We start from the raw sequence: 21,469 nt of genomic DNA on the forward strand, positions 1-21,469 counted from the left end.
TCAAGACACAGTTTCAAGCATCACTGTTGACCGCTAAGGAATCTTGAGCAGCAAATCATTCATTTATTGAAGAAACAGCCCCAAAATCCTCAGGAATAAAAGCCCTGAAATAGGTGCACACTTCTACATTGGTCGTAACGTATCTGATCAAGTTTATTAAGACTAAATAAAAAATACAAAAAATAATCAAGTCCTTCATACAAAGCAACTCAGTGAAGCATAAGAACATCTAGCATGATTCCCTCTAAGTAAATTGTTACAGCTAAGGCACCTTAAAGCTAGAAACAGCAACAAAACAGTGACTAGAAAAGGTCACCGAATGCTTGCTGCTAGGAAGTTAGTTTGGGCTCTGTCCAAACTGAGACCCTGAGGTATCTTTTTTTTTTTCTTTTTAAAAGGCAACTTGAAAACATTAACTGTGCAGTAAGAGATGGAAATACTGCAAATGTAAATGGAAGCCATACTGCTTCCAATAAGCAAACCCTCATGATTAACTTTACATTTCAAAGTATCCCAAATATTTGTTAAAATATTAATGCTGCAACAGATCAATAAATGGCAGGGAACAGAGGGAGTGCCGAGCTTGTAAAATCCCCTCGATAAGAGGAGGGGGGGAACCCTTTCCTAGTGAGAATTCATATTCCAGTGTTTTTAGGATGCATATTATCCACCTAGTGAAATCCAGATTTGTGGACCTGCACTATTTATTGGACAAACCTTAATGGGATCAAGTCTATCGAATGTGTGTGGTTAAAGATTCTCATTTTGAAGGTGTGTCTAAAAAAACCTGTTACTTATCTGGTACATAACAAAAGACCGGGATTTCCTTACATTTGATCAGAAACTTGCTCCTGGGTGAAATTCTGGCTATAAAGTACAAACTTCTGGCCCAGAAGGAACTTTTCTAAATGGAAACATGGTCCTAACTACATATGCTGTGATATCAGGAAAGCAGGGTGGCACGGACAGTTGCAGATGCTCCCTGCTAGAGAAAGGCAACGCTGAAAAGTATTAAGTCAGACACACAAGAAATGTATATGGGGAAAGCAGCATAGAGCAATGACATTTACATTTCTGTTTTCCCTATTAATAGTCTGATTATGGTTGTTCAATATCAGCTAAGAAGATGACAACCAAACCCTAATGGAGAGTCCATGCTATCCAGAAAACGTACCTAAGACACAAGAGTGAAGTGGCTCTCAGCTCCAACGTGCACGTCTGCCTGCACACGCACACGTGCCAGAAATTGCCTGGCAGCACCATTCGGATGCAAATGTACGGTGCCTCGGGGAAGAGGGGGGAGGAAGAGTAGTGGGGGTAGTAATTCAGGACCATTAGGTTGTCCTGTTGTGTGGGATTTGGGCCACATTGCCTTTTAATGTTTTACTTTAAAAGCAGCTACAAGAACAACTTCCGTGGTGAGCTTTGAACTGCACTGGATGTGTTATGCAAAGAGGAAGTTAACTGACCTCTGGTAACGGATACCCCTGGACTCGTGGAATGTTAGCGCAGGAATAAAGCTAGACCGCTCAGCGAGCCAATATGACCCTTTAGACACATGAAGGCAGCTTGGGCAGTATTGCAGCAGGGAAGCTTATGAGACCTGGATGAGGGAGGACAACATTTGTTTTTCATCTAGCTAAAGAGGAAAAGGTTGGCAGTAAGGGAGCATGTGAACTGGAACAGTGCCCACAAAAAACATGGAGAACAAAGCATGCCTGTACTGGGGCTGTCCAAGTAGCTCACAAGACACTTTGATACCCCCAACTCCACCCCCGCTCTGCCCAGGTCACTGGAGGATGATGGCTTTTTTATCCTTCAAGGATACATGAATTTTCACCACGCCTCTCTATGAACAGTGTTTCCATCTCTGCTTTGCCCGCTCAAGAAATAGCACATATTTGTATATACATTTGTTTCCCCCCAGTCCTTCTGATGCATAAAATCCTTTATGCTTGTGCATCCCATTTTGGTCCTGAGTCCAGTGTAAGAGAGAGGTTACTTTCACGATCTCATTGACATGGCGTGTTTGTGGCACCAGAATTCACCTCGTACAGGAAGGAAGATCAGTGCAATGAGCAGGTCTTACACAGACCCAGTGCTGCTCCTCCAGTAAAAAGCAGTGTTTGCAGGATCCTCTACTAGATTAACTTAGTCTACGATCCCTTTTGAGGGCAGCAGCAGCTTTCCAGGCAGCAATACAGTGCGAGAGCAGAATCTCTTCTGGGAACATATCCTCCAGCTCTGTAAGTACGCTGCTCCCTTTCCTTTCAATGTACGAAAGAAGTGTATCCTTCAGGCTAGAAAATAAAGAGAGAGAAAAACACCATTAATAATAACATTGCAGTATGCCGCATGCATCCTACACAATTATTTTTTACTGAGTGTTATATATACTACGAGATAGGTTAAATGGTGCAACAGGTCAGGTTCGAAATACATTGGCGACTCCCATGGAAGCTCAAGAACATAGACGTGGGAAGCGCTGCAGGTTAGGATGGAAGTGCAGGGGCAAAGCTGTGTATGGAAAGCCAACCGAGCTGGGCTGTGCTACGCTTGGATTTGCCCAATGCTAGCATTCCATTAAGCACTCAAAACCAGCCATTCCCATTTGAATATTTGACATGTCGTACGGCTATGTAGAAAAGTCACATGCCCCAAAGTTTGTGTAAACATTCTTAGCACCGGCTGAAGCTTTTCACTGTTCAATTGGTTGGTGTTTTGTGCTTTGTGTCCACCTGAGCAGGAAAAACTAAGGGAATCCTTTGCCCTTTTGAAATGTAAATGACAGAAATAAAAAATGAGCATGTGAAGGTAGTTAGGTCTGGGCTGAGCAGTCCATTACCTCCACAAGGGGTTGAACTCATCTCCAACTTTGGTATGTTTCAACTTCAGGATGATCATTTCGTGCAGCTCCTGCAGGAAGGTCTCCAACCCGGCCTGAATGAGGAAGGTGTTGAGGAGCTTGGTGTTCTCTGAACTGAGTTCAGCTTTATAGGCTGCATCAACATCCACAAAGGGATCCTAGAAGGCACAGCAAGAACATGCACAGGTGAGCAGTTTCCTCTGGGGAGAAGGAAAAACACTGAACCGAATGCTGAGGCCAGACACTTTCCTACCCGTTTGAGACGCAGCAGTTGCTCAGACTTGTGAGTAGAGAGGAGCTGCCACAGGGCTATGATGTGCTTTAGGTGACACCGGCTTAGGGCCTGAAAGAGAAACACACCAATGAAGTAGAATCGTATGCACTCAGGAATACCTTGCTGTTCACATCATCGTCGCTGGTCTGTGTTGCAGCCGAACACAGAAAGGCTGAAAACAATTAGACTAGGCCGTTTTTTCTTGTACACTCGAGTAAGCACAGGAAGGCTGGTGCAAGCAGGTGGGGTGACTCAGCAGATGTGAAACAGCTGTGATCAGCAGGAGTAAACATCAGGGCATATTACCGTAAACAAAACAAAGATTCTCCAAGCTGGTGCTCACCCAGCCCTGTCACCCTGGCTGTGGAGGCCTGCTTTCCAAAAGGCAGTCTCCCCCTTCCGTCTGTCTCCAGCAGCTCATCCCCATAGCACCTGTGCAAGGGGAGGGCAAAGTGAAGGTGGAAGGTGTGATTTCAGCAACTGGAGAGCAGATAGTGCCCCTGCCTCTGTCGCAGAAACAGTCTCTTCTGGCACTGTGCCCATCAGTGGGAGAAGAGAAACCCCACCACCACCCTTAAGAGAGAAGGGGAGTATATTCAGTTCTGTGCTGGTGAAAGCTGACTCTTCAGTGGAGGCTTCCCATGGTATTTGCCTTCTCTTGGTCTCTGTGCCGCATCATACCCAGCACTTGTATCACCTGACTCAAGGATTCCCCTCCTTGTTCCTGAATCCTAGCAGGACACCAAGGATCTGCAGAGCAAGTGAATTTGACACATCACACTTCCTGCCCCAGCTCTGCTGTCATTGTTACAAAGGGCTATCCAACACCACAAGCTGGCTGGCTGAGCCCTACCTCAACATGTGTGTGCGGGAAAGATGAAACCACTTCACTTGCCCTGGGGCATGTGGGGTCTTTAATACCAATTTTTAAAGCTGGGCTGTTGTTGGGCTTGGAGACCAGTCTGAATGGACGTGTTTATGAGTTTGTAGACTCAGGGAATCTGCTCACTCGACTCACCTTCAGCACATGAGGGCTTGTCTGATCCCCCATCTGCAAAATAACTTCAACGTAATGGGTCAAAAGCATATCTGGGTCCTCTCCAGCCATGGCCAGGAATCCCAGCGTGATTTCAGCAACTGACAGAGCTTCACAGACGTCATTGTAGGACTGCAGTTCCCCACTGATCATGTTGATCATAGAGTTGGGGAGGGAGTTCTGTAATTGGAGGAAACACAGAGTCATCACTTAGCATTCCTCATCATTCCCTTTCATTATGCAGTGAAGACCTGCGCCTCACAGGTGCCCAACCCGCTGGAGCCCCATATAACACAAAGTCTCCGAGTACAGGGAGCTGAAGATAAAGATGTTTACCTCCATTTCCTGAACCAGAATGTACTGAGGAGAGAACACTAGGTCTGTGTGCATTTAAGGCACAAAGGGTTAAAACATGAGGCACCACTGAATGTCCTCCTCGTGGGCCCCTATAACCCAAGAGGTGCATGTGGGAGGAGTGAATCCTGATTTGTATCCAGTTCGAAAGCCTCTGGTCACTTGCTTGTCCTGCTACTTCTTCCATCTCAGAGACTCACCTGATTGAGTTTGCTCTTGACGTCGTTAAACAGATGCTCATAATTCCGGTCATGTCTGTACACCAGGGTGGGTATTCCCTGTCGGGAGAGAGAGCACAGGCGTGAGATAAGGCCTGCAGGTTGTCCATCTTGGTGGAATGCACTTTGGTCTCCCCTGTTGTAGCACATGCCAGCTGCATAGCAGTGCAATGAACACCCACACTGGCTGAGCAGTGAGTTGTCTGCAAAAGGCTGCAACTGGCTCCCATCCTCCTTACCACTAGGGTGATGAGTGGCTTCCCCTGCAGGAACCTGCTGGTGACCTGCTGCTGGATCTTCTCCAGGTTGAACTCCTGCAGAGTCTCCCCACCTTTCTCCACGCTGTACTGGCAATTGGACAAGATCAGAGGGATCAGATCTCTCTCCACCTCATAACTGATCACATGCAGATCAGCCACCTCCGAAGGGCTGATGGAGTAGCTGTGGGAAAGGAGGAAGCTTCGTTACGTTACAGTCAGCGCTGCAGAGCGCGGAGCAGGCTTGACTCACAGCTGGGGGAAGAGGAGGCTGAGGGGACAGCCAGTAACAAAGAGAAGCAGCGGCGTGTCTAGCTGACACATTAACATACCTGTTGGCTTCCATTGTGTGTTTCTCCACTGTGTAGATGAAGTCATTGTGCAGGCTGATGAGGTAGCTAACCAAGGCCGTGGAACACAGGCCCAGACCCCGTCTGCGTGGCAGGAGGGTCTCAAACTCGCTGTCTAGGGTCAAGTCAGCATCACAAAAGCCTGTGGGAAGCTTAATTTCACCTGCAAGAGGGCAGAGAAGCCTTTCACAACAGGCCCACAGCCACGGAGGCGGAGCTCCCTCTCCCGAGCTGGGTCAGGGAGCTAGTCATTTGGCAGGTTAGGATAGGGTGTACAATAGGAAGAGGGAGCCAGAGCACAGCTGTTTTTGCAGCTCATCTTAAGTATTAAGAGGTAGTGAGTAGGGGCAAGAGAGAGTATTGGAAGGGAAAACAAGTTCCCCTTTTGCACCCACACCATTCGTCAACACCTAAATAAAATAAATTTATAAATAAATTATAAATTAATGGAGATATCCCATCTCCTAATACTGGAAGGTCATCGAGTCCAGCCCCCTGCCTTCACTAGCAGGACCAAGTACTGATTTTGCCCCAGATCCCTAAGTGGCCCCCTCAAGGATTGAACTCACAACCCTGGGTTTAGTAGGCCAATGCTCAAACCACTGAGCTATTCCTCCTTGATGTCTAAAGTCAGCTTTCAGGTACATCTCTCTGCATCGGTGTTGGAAGGAGCTTGGATTGCCAAAGGGTAATGAGGGCCAACCTTCCATCACCTGGTGCGAGTTAGCTCCCAGTCCTGTCATTCCAGTAATGACAAGAGCGTACACAGCACACTCACCATTGGTATCTAACGATCTTCTCAACTTGTTCCACACAGACAGAAATGTGTTCACTCTGATTTGCCACAGATTCCTCATCTCATCTGAAGAACACAAAAACGAGGAATCCTTGAAACACCCTTTGCTGGCCTTCACACCACCTTTGAATCTCATAATACACAGGCTTTCCAAGTGCACTCCAGAACACTAGCTAGATGGTCAGAGGGTGTCAGCTCTCCTGGTATAGCAGCTTCTAAACGGCATAAAAGCTAAAGATACATTAAATACTTTCCTAACGTTACTTTTCCCTGTAAGCAATTGCTGTAGTTACCAGAGTGTGATCCATCCTGTCCACTGGGTGATTTTTGTATTAAAACGTGGTCCATGCTATGGAACAGTGCGAATCCCAGCCATCCGACACCATCACTTGAGCTTTCAGTAATTCATCCAGCATGGATCTCAAGCAAACCCTCCACATTCATGTGCTCATGTCCTCTCAAACTAGCCGATGACTCTTGGGCTATGTACACACTACAGCTACAGTCAGTATAAGTTAGGTCGCTCGGGTGTGAATAAGCCACCCCCGGAGCAACGTAAGTTACAACGATGTAAGCGCCAGTGTGGACAGTGCTGTTGGCAGGAGAGATACTGCCACCCACGGGCCTGGAGTAATTAAATCGACCGGAGAGCTGTTTCCCGTCGACTTAGAGCATCTGCGCTAGCAGCGCTACAGCTACATTTGAGCAGCTGTGCCGCTGTTAGCTCTGTAGCGGAGCCACAGCCTTCCACGCACCAGGAGCCAGGACGGCTGAGGGGTCAGGGTGTGTCATTCCCTTTAATGGGAGTCAGAGCTCAAACCGCAGCCTTTGCTTTCAAGCTTAGGAGATGGGTCCACTTGAAAACTGAACCTCCCAAAGTGTCAAGCCCTTCGCACTGTTTGCCTGATGCACTGTGTGCACTTTTAATTACAAACTGGAAATATTAAAATTGGACCATCCCATGCCAGTCTTACCTGAGTGGAATTTAGAGACAAAGTCTCGGATTGTGCGGTGTTCCACATCTGTAATATTCTGGAATCTTTTCACCAAGTCTCTCTGCAGAGCCAGGATGTCTGGTAAAAACTTAACCAGCCTCAGTTCAGCTTCCTAGAAAGGGGGAGAGGCACCAGGAGTGTGGTGTAGTTATCTGAAGGCAGATCATCCTGGAGGTGCTGAGACTGCTCAAAGGGTTGGACAGGCTTGCAGAGGACACAGACTTGCAGCCTTGATGTGTGCTTTTATTTTAACTATTTCTGATTGGTTAATGACAAAAAGCACATGCTTTACACATGCCAAACTCACCGAGTGGACAATGCTTCTGTAAATAAAAATATGGAGAATGTCTTGAATTTGAGCATCCTCCTTGCAGAGGGGCTCAGGCTATTCCTTCTCCAGATCAGTCTGATTTCACTACATATGCCAATGAAGCAAGTACATGGCTTGTTTTCAGGTGCTTTCCAGAGATGGGTGCTTTGTCACTGGGGGAGTCACCACTGTGGGCACTTGCGCCAGAATCTGTAATATCCAGGCTGCCCGTTCAGTGAAGGACACAAAGAGAGGGGAGGAAGGGGGAAGAGTGGGAGGCTCTCTTAGGTAGTGATTCATATAGAGAGTGAAGGCACACTAGTGGCAATGAGAGGACAATACCCAAACTGCACTTTCCTGCACGGAGACGTATTGAGGGATTTCCATTCTACTTGAAGGAACCGCACAATTAGATTGCATGGGTTCCATGAGCAAATATTATTGTTATCAATGCAAGCGAAGAGTAATCTCATCTCGGGCTTTAGGACGTTACTTTTGGCCATATTTTTGAAAGCTTCTTGCTGACCCCTATGCAGACATGAGAAATGAAATCCGGATACTGCCCTTTTGCCTCTTGGCTGGGGACCCACGCCATCTCAAAAGACTTCTGCACAGCTGTCCTGGGAGCTGCTCCTGACGGCCACCTGGTAACTGAAACTGGTCCTGCATGCAGCAACTCATCCACTAAGTGGGTTTGAACATATACTCCACTATCCCACCTCTTGCATTGGCAATCTCTCTACTACTAACCCCTACATTGGCTTGGAACAAGCTGCCAGATGGCCTGCTTCATGCTATGCAGAGCTGTGTTCCACAGGGAAACAAAGGCTGACAGAACCCAGGTTGAGCTTAGGTGATGCAAGTAATGATCCCACAGTATCATTAACAGCTCAATTGTCCTTTCCTCTCTTCTCACATTTGCTCTCCTCACTCTTTAAAGGGAAATAACAGCTAACAAACCACAGTTTAATCTTCAACCAAAGAGAGGGTGGCTTTGGGAGGCCAATTAGCTTCTGGTCCCTTGATGAATTTCACTTCACAGACACTAACACAAACTACTTTTATGCTTTATCTGTGATTTTAGAATATCAAAGTGCTCTTGATGCATACTGATGTACTTCAGTTTCTGACAAGTAGCTGACAGCAGTTTTCATTCTCAGATCAAAGTCCTCACATTCATAAATAGTTGAAAAGAAAGACAGACATGAAGCTGTCTGTTGGAGTTTCCCTTTTGTTAATGATGATGTGTTAGCCGAGGACTAGATCTCTGAACCTGCAGTCGCTCATCAGTGTGTCCTGAGACAGAGACATAGATCTTGGCACACTCACCTTCTGCAGGAACTTCCAGAGGATGGGCACAATGTCCTTGCCATCCTTCTGCTGGACCACATGTCCCAGGTACTCAACTGAGATCCTCTTCCTGCAGCTCCACATCCGGGAGCAATGCATGGTGCTGTCCTTGGGTAGCTGGGACAGGAAGGTCATGGGGTCACCGTACACTATTTTCGCCACTGGGTTGGAACAGATTCTCTCGTCCTCACTGATTTGTTTATTTAACTTTGTAAGTATTTTGTCCAAATCCTGCATTAAAAAGACCCAGTGTCAGAAACACAACCCTTTCCACTCACAAAACTGTTGAGGCGGACAGAGGAAAATGGAACAGTGGTGCCATAGAATTAAGTATAAGGATCTCTTTGGAAAGGGGCGGGGTGGACTTAGGAGCGAGAATATGCTGATGGTGGTAGTTCATCTATAAAGAGAGAATTTTGCAACAGCTTTGCCACATTTCCATGGTAGTTTAATGGCCAGTTACCACAGGAGGATGTCAAAACTGATGGGCTCATAGCCAGGGCATTTAACATCCATGCCAGGACAACCACTGATACTAGAAAATTATTCTCCACACTCTCACTCAACCCCAATGATCCCTAAAGTCCTCTGTTCCTTACATACTGCACCAGGAAAGGTCAGATGGGATTGACTCCATGCTACTAACTGGGCCTGACAATCCCTCCCAAAGCCAACAGATACTTCTACTTGTCTATCAGAATCCTCTACCGTCCCTTCTTGGTCCCAGATTCTACCTCTTGCCCAGGCAGAGTAAGGTAATTGTCCCAGGGAAGCTGTGCCGGGGAGTGGTTAGACAGCACAGATGAATGCTAACCTGCCTGCATTAACAGTGCTTTTCAAAAGCATGGAGCAGAGTGGATTTATGGATTGGTGGGTCTGTACATCAGCACAGGTCTGGGCTGCAGTTCAGAATTCTAAGTGGTCTTTGGGCTGCTCAAGTTCATTTTTAGGTTAGCAGTCAGATACAGAAAGTCCAGTGGGATCTCACCTTTAATTCAGGAATAATAATGGTGTTTGCGACAATTCTTTCCCATTCATTTCGGTGCTCCTTAGTGGAGAGTGTGTCATCAAAGCGAACTGGCCCTGCAACAGGGGCATATATAGCGTGTTACATTTACAACCTGTCAGTGGAAAATGAACTTGGGGTTCCTTGAACTCCTAGGATTTCCCCGTGGGAACAGGACATCCTTGTGAGTTGCAGTCAGTGTGTAATAAGCCACTTACACTTTCAGAGGTCCTAAGATCTAGGCAAGCATCCATGTTAAATGATCTCACTGGAGAGAAAATGCACGGCCAATTGAGCACTTTAATTCCCCCCCTGCCCTCCCCCACCACCTTTCAGTACTTAAGAAACTTTAATTCAGTCCCTCAATCCCATCTGAAGGGAGCTAAGACATTTCACAAATGTTCAAACATAAATACAGAGAAATGAAGTGACTTGTCCAACGTCAAACCATGAGTTGGTGGCAGCACAAAGACTAGAACTTGAGGAATCTTGGCTCCCAGTTCAGTGCTCTAGCCACGAAGACAAGACCATTGTGTCATGATTCAGACCTTCAAATTCTACTGAGAATGATCCTCAGTCATACCCTACTCCCTCTGACGGTTTCTTACTGTAGCTTAGAAGCTGGCATATAAACCATTACACCTGATCTGTTGAGGGTTATGCAACGGTTACATTCTTTGAGCAACTCAGCAGTTTCTGTAGCTGGAAATCCTTTCTGTACAGCATACCGTCAGTTATGCAATGATTCCATTCAAAACTACCAAACCAGGTTAAACCCCAGCGCCCCGGGCAGTAGGAGAGATGATCAGTCAGATCAGCTGCTTGCAGGAATAGGAAATAGGTATCACTAAAGCTCAGGATCTCCCCAATTGGCTTTGCTGCTGGCAGTCTGAAATGCTTTGCCCAAGCTGGGGCTGCGCTATCAGTGGAGGAACCACACAACTGCTACACTTAGAATGACGACACCGTCCCCCTGCTGCCTTCCACATTCCATCCGAGTACTCTTTTCCTTACACTGGTTCGGGTGCTGGTGGGGCTCCTTGAGGAGGCTGCACAGGATGAGATGAACTACATTGATGGTCTCATCGGCACTCTTTCCCAGAGTTTTTGTCAGCTGCTCCAGGTCCTTCTCAATGTGCTGCTGGAGGAAGCCTACTGGATCCTGCACTGGCGGCTTTATGATCCCTCGCAAAGACTTAAAGAACAACCAAAACAAGGCAAGGATGAGAACAAGCAGCGTAAAACCCTAGTCTGATGCACGCAAAGTTACAACCCAGCATCTTTGAGTCTTAAATACGTCTTAGAGACGACCTACCCCAGGACAGGACTATATGCAGGTATCTACACACACAAGGTTCAATCATTTATTCACTACAAACTTGGGGGAAGACAGAGCTGCCCTTAAGATACATTATAATGGAGGCTGGGGCAGAAACGTGACACCACTGTCTGGAAAATAGACTTTTGCTTTTCTGAAGGGTCCCAACAAATCACTGCAAAGTAGGATTCTTGCTTTCACCTCTCTTTGGGGAATGGACGGAACAACCCTTCTCTTTAATCCCCGTTTGTGACTGAAACGTACCAGACACACTGTGCTTGGAAGATGCACTATTTTTGAAACTGGGTTTTACCACTTGATGCCTTTGTGAATTTTATTATTTTCACTTGTACAAATTTATTTACTCCTCATAACACAAGAACTAGGGGTCACCAAATGAAATTAACAGGCAGCAGGTTTAAAACAAACAAAAGGAAGTATTTCTTCACACAACGCACAGTCAACCTGTGGAACTCTTTGCCAGAGGATGCTGTGAAGGCCAAAACTATAAAAGGGTTCAAAAAAGAACTAGATAAGTTCCTGGAGGATAGGTCCATCAATGGCTATTAGCCAGGATGGGCAGGGATTGTGTCCCTAGCCTCTGTTTGCCAGAAGCTGGGAATGGGCGACAGGGGATGGATCACTTGATGATTCCCTGTTCTGTTCATTCCCTCTGGGGCACCTGGCATTGGCCACTGTCGGTAGACAGGACACTGGGCTAGATGGACCTTTGGTCTGACCCAATATGGCCACTTTTATGTTCTTAAATGAGAGAGAGAGCGTAAAGGTATGTTCCTACGACAGCAGCTTGTCTTGCCAGCATGCACTACTAAGAGCTGCTCTGGAAGCACTGAGAGGAAGCTGGAGGCTTTTCGCAGCACTGACTGTATGAGGAATCTTTCCGAATCTCCACATGGGACGTTACTCTGTTCAGTCAATGGGCATGGTTTCCAATACCTGCGCATCTTTTGTGGCTCCCAGCAGCATTGCCAAGTGAGAGAGCAAGCGAATCACAATGAAGACAACTGGGGACATCTCCCTCTCGGATGCTATCATTGCTTCTCTGTTTCTGGGATCCCCGAGCACGTGGCCAGTTTGAGTTCTGTCTGTGAAATTCCTGTATAGAATCATGCACAGTGAGTTTTCTGTCTTGATATGAAAAAACAAGAGAGATGAGTAGAAACACAAATAGAATCTTCTCCATATCTAACTGCTATTGATACCACGCTGCAATTTAAGGCTCTTGCACTGGAAAGGTGGTGAGAAAAGGCGGATCACTACAGATGGGTTTCACACTGCGATAACCTGATTCATTTACCTTGTTAGCTGGCAGCTCCCACCCCACTCCACAGGGCATCTTCCCCTAAATGTATCTTCTATTAAGAGGTACCATGCAGCCACTGTTAGCTAAGAGTCAGGATTAGCTACTACGTGCTAGGCAGGTCAGAAACCGCTGCTGTTAGCGCTAATGATCATAAAATTAGCACGTCCGGGCTGTAAATGCCAACCTGGCTGGGCAAGGGGCGAACTCATGAATCACAGCCCCTGAAGCGTTCTAATAGACTAGATGTTCTGTGCCGGCTGGTCAGGTGTAGGATGGCAATCGAAGGTTGCCAAAGAAAATTCAGTTGATAATTCAACAGTAGTTAAGAACTGTACAGGAAAGAGTAACAGACCAGCCGAGGATGACTAAAGAGATGAAAAGCAGAAGAACACTCAACTGACAAACCCTAACTTTTAGCTGGTCACGGCAGAACTAGACCTTAACTGGCCTCTGTGATCAGGTTAACCCCTTCACTACTGGTGGAACAACCGTCTGCGCTAGTAGCAGTTTTCAAGAGAACATTGATTCAATTGAGAGACCAGGATGGGGCACATCTGTATAGTTTCTGGGGGGAATGTAAGGGTTACATAATTCAGCACTGAAAAAGTCAAAGTAGTTAAAACATACCGGACTCCCTGAAAGCCACTGACTGGAATGTGTTGTGAACCTCCGATCGGAGCATTGCAATCAACACACCGGCTCTGTTCCATGGGACGACCACACTGGCAAAGGGAGAAGAAGGGACAGATTAATGAATCCCAGACAGAGGCAAAGGAGCAGCATCTCAGACCCAGAGACATGGAGCGGATTCAGACTCTGAGGCACAGTCTTGGCTCTACTTAGTTCTAAGTCCAGGCCTCACACAGTGAGGTACCTGTCTGATGTGGGTTGTTGCTTTTACGCAGGTACAACTGTGAAAAGATGGTTCAGGGCAATTGCACTTGTAGTTCCCCTCAGTAGTACAGCGAGGGCACTTCTGGCCTCCCCAGCCATCGCATCTCTTGGGTGGAAACACGTGTCTCTTGCCCTTCTGACCAGGGTATTTCCAGGCTGCAAAGTTCTCTAACTATCCTGTGATTTTCCCAGCAAAAGACAGACTGTCTAAGCATGCCTCCTTTGCTTCTCTCCTCAGAGATAGTACACAGTGTGTGATTACCACAGTTATACAAGTTAGCATGCAGCATCTGAAGAAGTGGGTATTTTACCCACGAAAGCTTATGCCCAAATAAATCTGTTAGTCTTTAAGGTGCCACCGGACTCCTTGTTGTTTCAATTCAATAAGGTTTGTCCAGGATATTGGCATATCTGTCAAACAAGATGGTTTAAAAAAAAAAAGGGTGAGGGGAGGGGGCATTTTACAGGCCTCTGAAGAGAGAAGCAACTTCCCAACACTTGAATGCAACATGCAACTTGCTAACTGGAAAGCTCTTACTCACAGAAAGAGGCTGTATTACCACTTGGAGTACAGTAGCTGTTCCAACATTCCCCATGCAATGCTGTGATGGTTGCTCATACAGCTTGCTTGCATTTAACTTTGGGATGTAATTAAATAGCAAATAAAATATAGCATAGGCCGCTTTTAAAGAAATAACCCACCACCTGAGCCCAAACTCTTACCTCTCCAATAGTGCAGGGATGGCCATTTGGACACACTGTGAGACAAAGAAATCAACAGCATGGTACTGTGAGCAGGACAGAGGTGCATTTTTAAAACAAATAAAACCCACGCATTCCCCTCTGTGTGCACGCACAAACACACACACGCATGCACACAACCCGACAGCAAGAAATATACTTGCAGATCCAGATCTAGTGGAAAGAAGTAAAATTCTTGGAGCACAGAGGAATCGTATTAGCTGCCCACACAGAAGCCAGAGGTCATTCGGTCTCTCTGTTGACTATGTCTTATAAAGAAACTAGAGAGAAATCCCTGGGAAACTTTGCCACCGTATACTAACTGGGTTTTGTAAGCATGAAAAATACTATGAAGTTCCTCTTGGGCATCACATAAATACTCAACTCCTGCTCCATGGACACCTAGCTGAACTTTTTGGAACCGTTATTCTCAGGCAATGGCTCTTCCTACACTGCTGCCAAATCCACTCAGGGATACTTACCATACCAGTGCAGCTGCTTCATTCCCTCCCACTTCACAGCCTGAATCATCATATCTTCAGGCATTGTGGGCAGAAAAGAACTCTAAAAAATATTCCCAGGAATAAACACGTTACTACAGCAATGGCTCGGCAACGCACTTGTTTTCCAGTTAAATTAACATGAGAGAACATTAAGGCTGTGGCAGATTATCAACTGCTCATCAGTGCAAGGAAACAAGGAGAAAGTGAGAGGCAAAACAAGTGGTGAATTCTACTCAGAAGTAAGAAAACTTCATATTCGAATGGGCTGTGTTGCTGAGGAAGCAGCAGGCTCAACCCTGAGAAGGGAAGGGGGCATTACTCCATAATCCCTCCAGCCAATTGAAAAAGGAGGTTGACAGGCTACAGTGGGATTCCTGGCCAGTCTTCCCAGGCCAGGAAGGTAGGAGAAGCAGAATGGGGATGGTTTTAAGGCAGGGGTCACATTGGGTTAAAAGAAAAACAAAGGTGGTGTTACTTTTCCAAGTGCCCACAAAAATATGGTCCACCTGTGAGACACCACTCCCAGTAGATTGGGCAGGTGATGATGCTCTCTGGGTTTCTTGAGCTTGGCTTCCCTTTCGTACCCTGCTGAACACTGCTAGGCTCCTTAAATCCTTCTTGATTAGGAGGTGGGGGAAAATTGGCACTCTCCCAAGCCCACTCGCTTGTGGGGCGATAACGAGCGGTCACTCAGACTAGATTGTGCAGATCTTCCCAGCGTGACCCTCCCACTCCTTTCCTGCATGCTTTGGATGAACCGTGGAATAATTAATAATCCAAGAGCTAGCACTGGGTATCCCAGTTAGTGCTCAGGGAGATGAATGGGACCCCTCAGATCTATTGGCTCAGAGTCTGGAAACACAGGCAGAAGTCACTGTATCAGTTAGCCTTGAAAACATGACACGAGAGTATCTCAACCTCTCAGCTAGATACTTTTTTTTAAAATGAAACTCAGGTGCTGGAGCGTAAGAAGGCAGCATGAAAGAGGTGCCAGCACTGATTCAGCCAGCACTAGCATGGACTGGCTGAATCCGAGGCCTGGTTTCAAGATTCGGATATAGGATGCCACGGACAGACCAGTTTCCTTACCTGCATGGTGGCAGGCGAGAAGGCCAGGTTCCTCAGGGGTTTGAGGACTCGATTCTGCCCACACAGTAAGAGGGCTGCAGTGTGAACGACTATTTCGATCAGTGCCCCGCTGGGGCTGAAGTTTTGCGGACTCACTGCCAGTGATGGGAGACTGTTTGTCACAAGAGATGCTGCAAACTGCTTCAGGGCTGCAGAATCCAGGGCTTTGGAGCTCTGGATGAACTTGTTCATAGCATCACATTGCTGAAGGCAAACGTTACAAAAGGGAAAATAAAGTACCCGACTGCCAACCAGACGAAAAGGTCCAGCAGCTCTTTATACACAATCTAGTGAAGTGTGATAACTGACTATCTATTTACTGGAGTTGGTCCTTCAGTGTATGCAGACGAAGGATGGTTCAGTGGCTAGGCTAGGACAATGGCCTGAGATGTGAGAGATCAGGGTTTCAATTTCCTGCTCTGCCACAGACTTTGACACACCTTGGGCAAGCGACTTAGTCTCTGTCTCCATTCCCTACCTGTAACTATAGTACTTCCCTACTGAACAGGGGGTGTTAAGACTCTGACGTGCTCAGAAACTACAGTAAATAGGGTCCGATAGAGCCCTAGGTTAGATAGGGAGGAGGTTCCCCCCCCTTGGAAGACATTCAGATTTTTCTTCAGCTAATCTCTGCCAGATGCTCTCAGAACTGCATTTTGGGCAGAAGGGTAAAGGATGTTCTCTCACATCTGTGACCTAAAGCTTCTTCTCTCAGAAGGAAACAAGTCTGTTCCCTGACAGTCTACAAGTTTCCAATGGAGCAAGGTATCTCACCTTCTTTTTGGGGTGGAGGCTCGTGTTCTTGCATCCATACAGAGCAGTGAGTTCCCTGAAAATAGCCAAGAGCAGGTGCACAGCTTGTGTAGACCCAGAGCTGTTACATGCCTGAAAAACAAGAGAAACTGGTTATGCAGAGGATAAGGGGCTACATCTGGGCTACCTCAGCTGTCACTGCAATCTTCGCTCAGTAACAGACATGTACATTTCCCCTCAACCCTGACGTATGTCACTCTCCCATCATCACAGAAGGTGACAGGCAAAGGAAATGGCTATTCAAACTTGAGAAGGCATGGCATAATAAAAGCCACGGTCTTGGCCCAGCGTTCTCTGAGAAAGTCCCCCTCTGCAGAGGGAGCAGTTTATGTTTATGTGGATTTCCACCATTCCCTGTCAGAGCCTCAAAAGAACCTGCTTGCAGGGAAGTCCACTGACCTGAACACAATGTAAAAACTCACTGGGTATCTGAAACACCAGTCAAGCAGACCCTATTTCTAACCACCAGAAATATTTTCTGAACTTCCCTGGCCCAGCCAACCTGCCACTCGTCTGTTGCCCCAACTAGACAGTACCTACTTAACCCACACTGGAAGCTATTATTAACTGTTCATATTACTGTAGCATCCACAGGCTCCACTCACAACTGGCGCTCTGGAGGTGATGCACTAACAGGAAGACACAGGTCATTCCCCGAGCAGCTCACAATTAAGAAGAATGAGCAATGTATGAAGAGGTAGGGAAAAGGAGAAAATTAAACATATACAGTATCTGTCAGCATGTTTTACATGCACACCTACTTCACGACACGTGTATAGTTATTAAGTTTTGAAATTACGTAAGTATCAAAAGGCAGTGAACGGAAGCACAGCCTGCATGGAAAATCCACTTAGTCCCTCAGCCAGTTGGTTGCACGGAGCCTAAGCCTGTTATTCAAGAAGTGCTTCACAGAACATTTCTAAAAGGGGAGAGAGTGGTGGGGAGGATGATGTGACTGGTAAACAGCACTGGAGATGGGACAATCATCCAAATCTTGCATACAATGGGTGAGATGCATGTCAAGAGAACAAAGATCAGGTCCAGTTAAAAGCCATCAGAACACAGCAAGCAAAGAAAAATCTCCATCTCAGGCATGTGAGAGAGAGGGGAGGGAATGGCTAACAGCAAAGCATTAAGAGCTAAAATACTTGCCCTCTAAATCTCTCCAAAGGATCACTGTAAGTCCTACCCAAAGGGGAACATCTGTGCTGACTGGGGAGAAGAGTTACCTTCTGTGCTTCTGCAACACCCTTCATCTTGCACTCAATCATTGCTTTTCCCACTGCATCACGCAGGACTCTGTAGTTCTCGCCACATACCAAGTACCGATCAATCTGACTAGGTTGGTCCCTCTGTAGCAACAAAGAACAAACAACCCACCCACACACAGTGTGAATACTGGGCAGACTTTAAGAATGTCACCTTACAAGAGGGAAACTGTTCCATAGAAGCATCCATGTTGTCTGTTGGGGGATGGGATTAATTTCTATTTTACTAAAATGCTGTGTGCAGGGAGAAGGGCTCCGACTTCCCAGCTAGCGTGAGTGTTTGGTGTCACCTCTTCCAGGCTGCTCGTCAGACAGGGAGGTTGGTTCTGCTTGGGATGTTACTGCTCTGGGAGCCAGGCTTTGACACAAGCAAAATAATGGCTTTCTGCAGGTCAGAAGAAATTCCTCTCTATGGAAGGCAGGGATACTGGAGTAGGTTACTCCCACCCCTACCTGCTCCAGCCCTGCATGACAGTACCAGAGCCACACACCATCAGACACATGAAAAAATGCAAATACAAGAAAAGCCAAGAGGAGGAAACAGCATTAGAAACATAAATTGTTAAGGAAAGGTGAGTCAGGGAGACGTTTGCTTTACCTGTTGAATGATTTCCGCTGGGAATACCCAATGAAATTGACTTTCATCCGAAAGCTTCTGAGCAAACTCCATCCCATACTGGTTAGCCAGCTTTCGGACCAGGTAAACTCGGTACCAGTCATTCCCAGCCAGCCTGCAGAACCTCATTACTTTCTGAAGGTATTGCTGCTTGTCCACTGCCTTATCCCACTCTGTAAAAAGAATAAAAGTCAAAATTTCATATCTTGGTCAGCTGTTGCTGTCAAAACTGGCCACAGCATTGGGATCCATTTCCCTGATCTGATCTACTATTCGAGATCTTAGTAGCCCCTCCTTCTCAGATGTTCTTACCCAGGAATATACAGGGATCAAAATGCCCTTATCCTGTGGCTAGAGAATTCTTGATATTGGCATTTCTATGATGGAAAGCAAATGGTTTGCAAAGCTTTAGACTAAAGGGTAACATTGTCAAAAGCAGCTAACAGAGTTAGGGGTCTGATGCCTATTGACTTTCAGTGAGACTTCGGCTCCTCAGGGACCCAATCACTTTACCCCAAAACTAGATGGCAAAACTCCAGTGGAACTAGGAAGAGACTAGAGGAACTTCAGTTATGTGACTTCATTTAAGTTTCATTAATAATTCTATCCTCAATGCGGAGATGATAAAATAAGTCTCCATTTCAAAGCCATGGTTTCTATTTAATTACTTTCCTCTGCAGGTCGCAGGGTACAGATTTGGCTATTCAATATAGGTTGGCTTCTGTGACAGGCTTGCCGATAGGAATACTTAGTTCGCAGCAAGCTGAGGTACAGACCTATCCCACACTAAGCGTCCATATGGCTCTTGTTGCCATACACTAAAAATTCCATGGTGCACTTTGATCTACCCCGCTTTGAAATGGGAGCAGATTACAGAGCACTTTTAGTGAGCAGCAGAAAGGTCTGCACAGACCCTTAGTGCAGGGTGGATTTACACACCAACTTGTCGCAAAGTGTTTGTCCAGACGCTCCTGAAAACTGCATGGGAAAGGGGCAGATACGCATCTAATGCAGCTTCTCAACCAAAGTCAGGAGTAAAAACAAAAGCTGTACAAAAAGAAGAGAAAAAGCAGGCAGGCGGATTTCCCCCCAGTGCACGTACTGGCGTGAGGCAGAGCGACGCAGAGACATGGAACACGTCGCGCAAGTCCATCAGAGGGGCTTATAGCCTGGATTTAGCCTTTGACACATTAGCATTTTCACTGAGGGCAGCAGAGCCCAACTTGCCTTTAGGTCTCTGTGTTTCCAAGAGTAGCTCTGCAGCCCTATCCAGGCACAGCCGGACCCTGGCCACCCCCTGCAGGTACTCAATCGAGGACTCCCGAAGGGTTTCCTGGTTGTTCCTCTTCAGATAGCTCTCCAGAAAGCGTCCGTCTTCCCGCAGATGGTTGATTTGGTCTTCCTGAGCGCAGGCTCCAATCCTTTCGTACATCGAATCCTGCAAAGGGAAAAATCAGCGTGGTGCCCCAAACCCAACTGCTGGAGTTTAAGCCTTTTTCGGCCTGATCTAATCATGCTCAAACCACACCCAGCGTCCTGAAGCAGAGGAAGGGGATGCGAAAGCAGGGGAGCTCATGGAATGCTGCAGCACAAGCCTTCTCTGGAGATCTGACAAAGCAGGAGCGGCTGCTGCCGCACAGAGCCATGGTTTTAACAGTCTCTCGCTCTCGCCCTTTCTAGGCGGATAAGACTCCTTCCCACATAGTCAGCGTGTGTGCTCGAGTGCAGCCAGGATTACAGAAAAAGCCCGTATTCTTGAAACATTGCTAGATGGATTCTATTGGGCCAGGACATCCCCACGCAGCACCTCTGACATGAAGGAGATGGGGCAAGCAGACCTACCTCCAAACAATTGACAAAAAGGGTGTAAAGTTCTGTCTTGTCATCTTTGTCCAGGATCTGGCACTGCTCTACCTGCACCAGGTAATCCTGCAGGTAGACTTTCACATCACTGAAGCTATGAAACAGAGAAACCTCCTCTTACCAACTACTGCAACGCTGATGGCTACTAATCGTTATTTAGAACATAAATTGCAAATTCTGTCCACATGGCAGAGAAGTTCACTTCAGGTCCAGCTGAGAGGGAAGCAGAAGTCAAGGCAGGTCATAGCTGGAGTCACATGGGACCTCTGATCCACCAAAAGGCTATCATGGTGATAAGAACCAGTGCTATGGGCAACAATGTTGTCTCATCACACCCCAGCATGGTCCTATATAACCTCTATCATCCTATGCTCTGAGAGCCAGTAGGCTCTGAATGCTGGCCAGGTAACATGGGAACTTAATTCAGCTTCCAAATGAAACGGAGAAATTCTATGCTGTGTTTCCTTTGCCATTTCCGGAGGCACTCTCACATCCTCCTTTAAATGAGACCCTCAACCATAGAAGAAACACAAATACATAGTACGCAAGGACTGACGTCTGTACAAAGAAAAGCCCTCTCACTTTCTATTCTGAATCTAGCACTGGAGAAACCAGCACATCCACCATTTGTGGGAATTCCTCCTCTGTATGTGGCTCACGCAGTGCCACACTGGAGTGGCCAAAAGTGGGTTACTATACACAGAGACACCGATAACTACACTTCTGAAGCCTCGGACGTGCTTACTTAATCAAAAGGCAGCTTTTCTGGATGGGACAGTCTCTTTATGTGACAAGTGTACAGTACAGAGTGAGTAATTTAAACACAAAACCCCTCACATTATATAGTTAGAAAATTAAAGATTTATAAAATATTCATTTGCCAGCGTTCTGAGTGTTCTTTGTGCATCAGTGTGTCAGCTTCATTCTTTAGCTTTCCTAAGAGTTCTCTCACATATAGGCGAGGAGTAGCTCCCGATTAGCTCACATATGGGTCAGGACTGGATGGATACATATTCTCAAATGTAGGGCACAAAAAGATACTGCACACTCACAAATACACCCCCACCCAACACTGGCGCTGATGCAGAAGTAAAGATTGGTTTTCACAGGACGAGGTTCAAATCTCAGAACTTGGCTAAAATTCTCCCTCGTTCTGTGAGTAGTACATAATGGAAGAGCAGGGAGAGAA

General features: G+C 46.6%; 1 protein-coding gene across 3 annotated transcripts in view; it reads right to left on the bottom strand.

The window, feature by feature from the left end:
* Positions 1 to 2,146: 2,146 nt before the first annotated feature.
* The window catches only part of RNF213 (ring finger protein 213), an 83,910-nt gene continuing 64,587 nt past the window's right edge, over positions 2,147 to 21,469 (bottom strand). For all 3 annotated transcript variants that reach the window (XM_034789863.1, XM_034789861.1, XM_034789862.1), the window contains 22 exons: positions 20,260 to 20,374; positions 19,645 to 19,855; positions 18,401 to 18,590; positions 17,763 to 17,889; positions 16,495 to 16,605; positions 15,682 to 15,924; positions 14,572 to 14,653; positions 14,072 to 14,106; positions 13,082 to 13,176; positions 12,088 to 12,247; positions 10,827 to 11,007; positions 9,795 to 9,889; positions 8,786 to 9,037; positions 7,126 to 7,258; positions 6,134 to 6,217; positions 5,338 to 5,518; positions 4,988 to 5,189; positions 4,731 to 4,808; positions 4,159 to 4,356; positions 3,120 to 3,209; positions 2,846 to 3,024; positions 2,147 to 2,300 (listed from right to left, as the gene is read on the bottom strand). In XM_034789863.1, coding sequence (XP_034645754.1) covers positions 2,147 to 2,300; positions 2,846 to 3,024; positions 3,120 to 3,209; positions 4,159 to 4,356; positions 4,731 to 4,808; positions 4,988 to 5,189; positions 5,338 to 5,518; positions 6,134 to 6,217; positions 7,126 to 7,258; positions 8,786 to 9,037; positions 9,795 to 9,889; positions 10,827 to 11,007; positions 12,088 to 12,247; positions 13,082 to 13,176; positions 14,072 to 14,106; positions 14,572 to 14,653; positions 15,682 to 15,924; positions 16,495 to 16,605; positions 17,763 to 17,889; positions 18,401 to 18,590; positions 19,645 to 19,855; positions 20,260 to 20,374 — 3,196 coding nt within the window. The remainder of the gene's footprint in view (positions 2,301 to 2,845; positions 3,025 to 3,119; positions 3,210 to 4,158; positions 4,357 to 4,730; positions 4,809 to 4,987; positions 5,190 to 5,337; positions 5,519 to 6,133; positions 6,218 to 7,125; positions 7,259 to 8,785; positions 9,038 to 9,794; positions 9,890 to 10,826; positions 11,008 to 12,087; positions 12,248 to 13,081; positions 13,177 to 14,071; positions 14,107 to 14,571; positions 14,654 to 15,681; positions 15,925 to 16,494; positions 16,606 to 17,762; positions 17,890 to 18,400; positions 18,591 to 19,644; positions 19,856 to 20,259; positions 20,375 to 21,469) is intronic.

Source organism: Trachemys scripta, chromosome 14 (assembly GCF_013100865.1).
Source record: "Trachemys scripta elegans isolate TJP31775 chromosome 14, CAS_Tse_1.0, whole genome shotgun sequence".
NCBI classification, from domain to species: Eukaryota; Metazoa; Chordata; order Testudines; family Emydidae; genus Trachemys; species Trachemys scripta.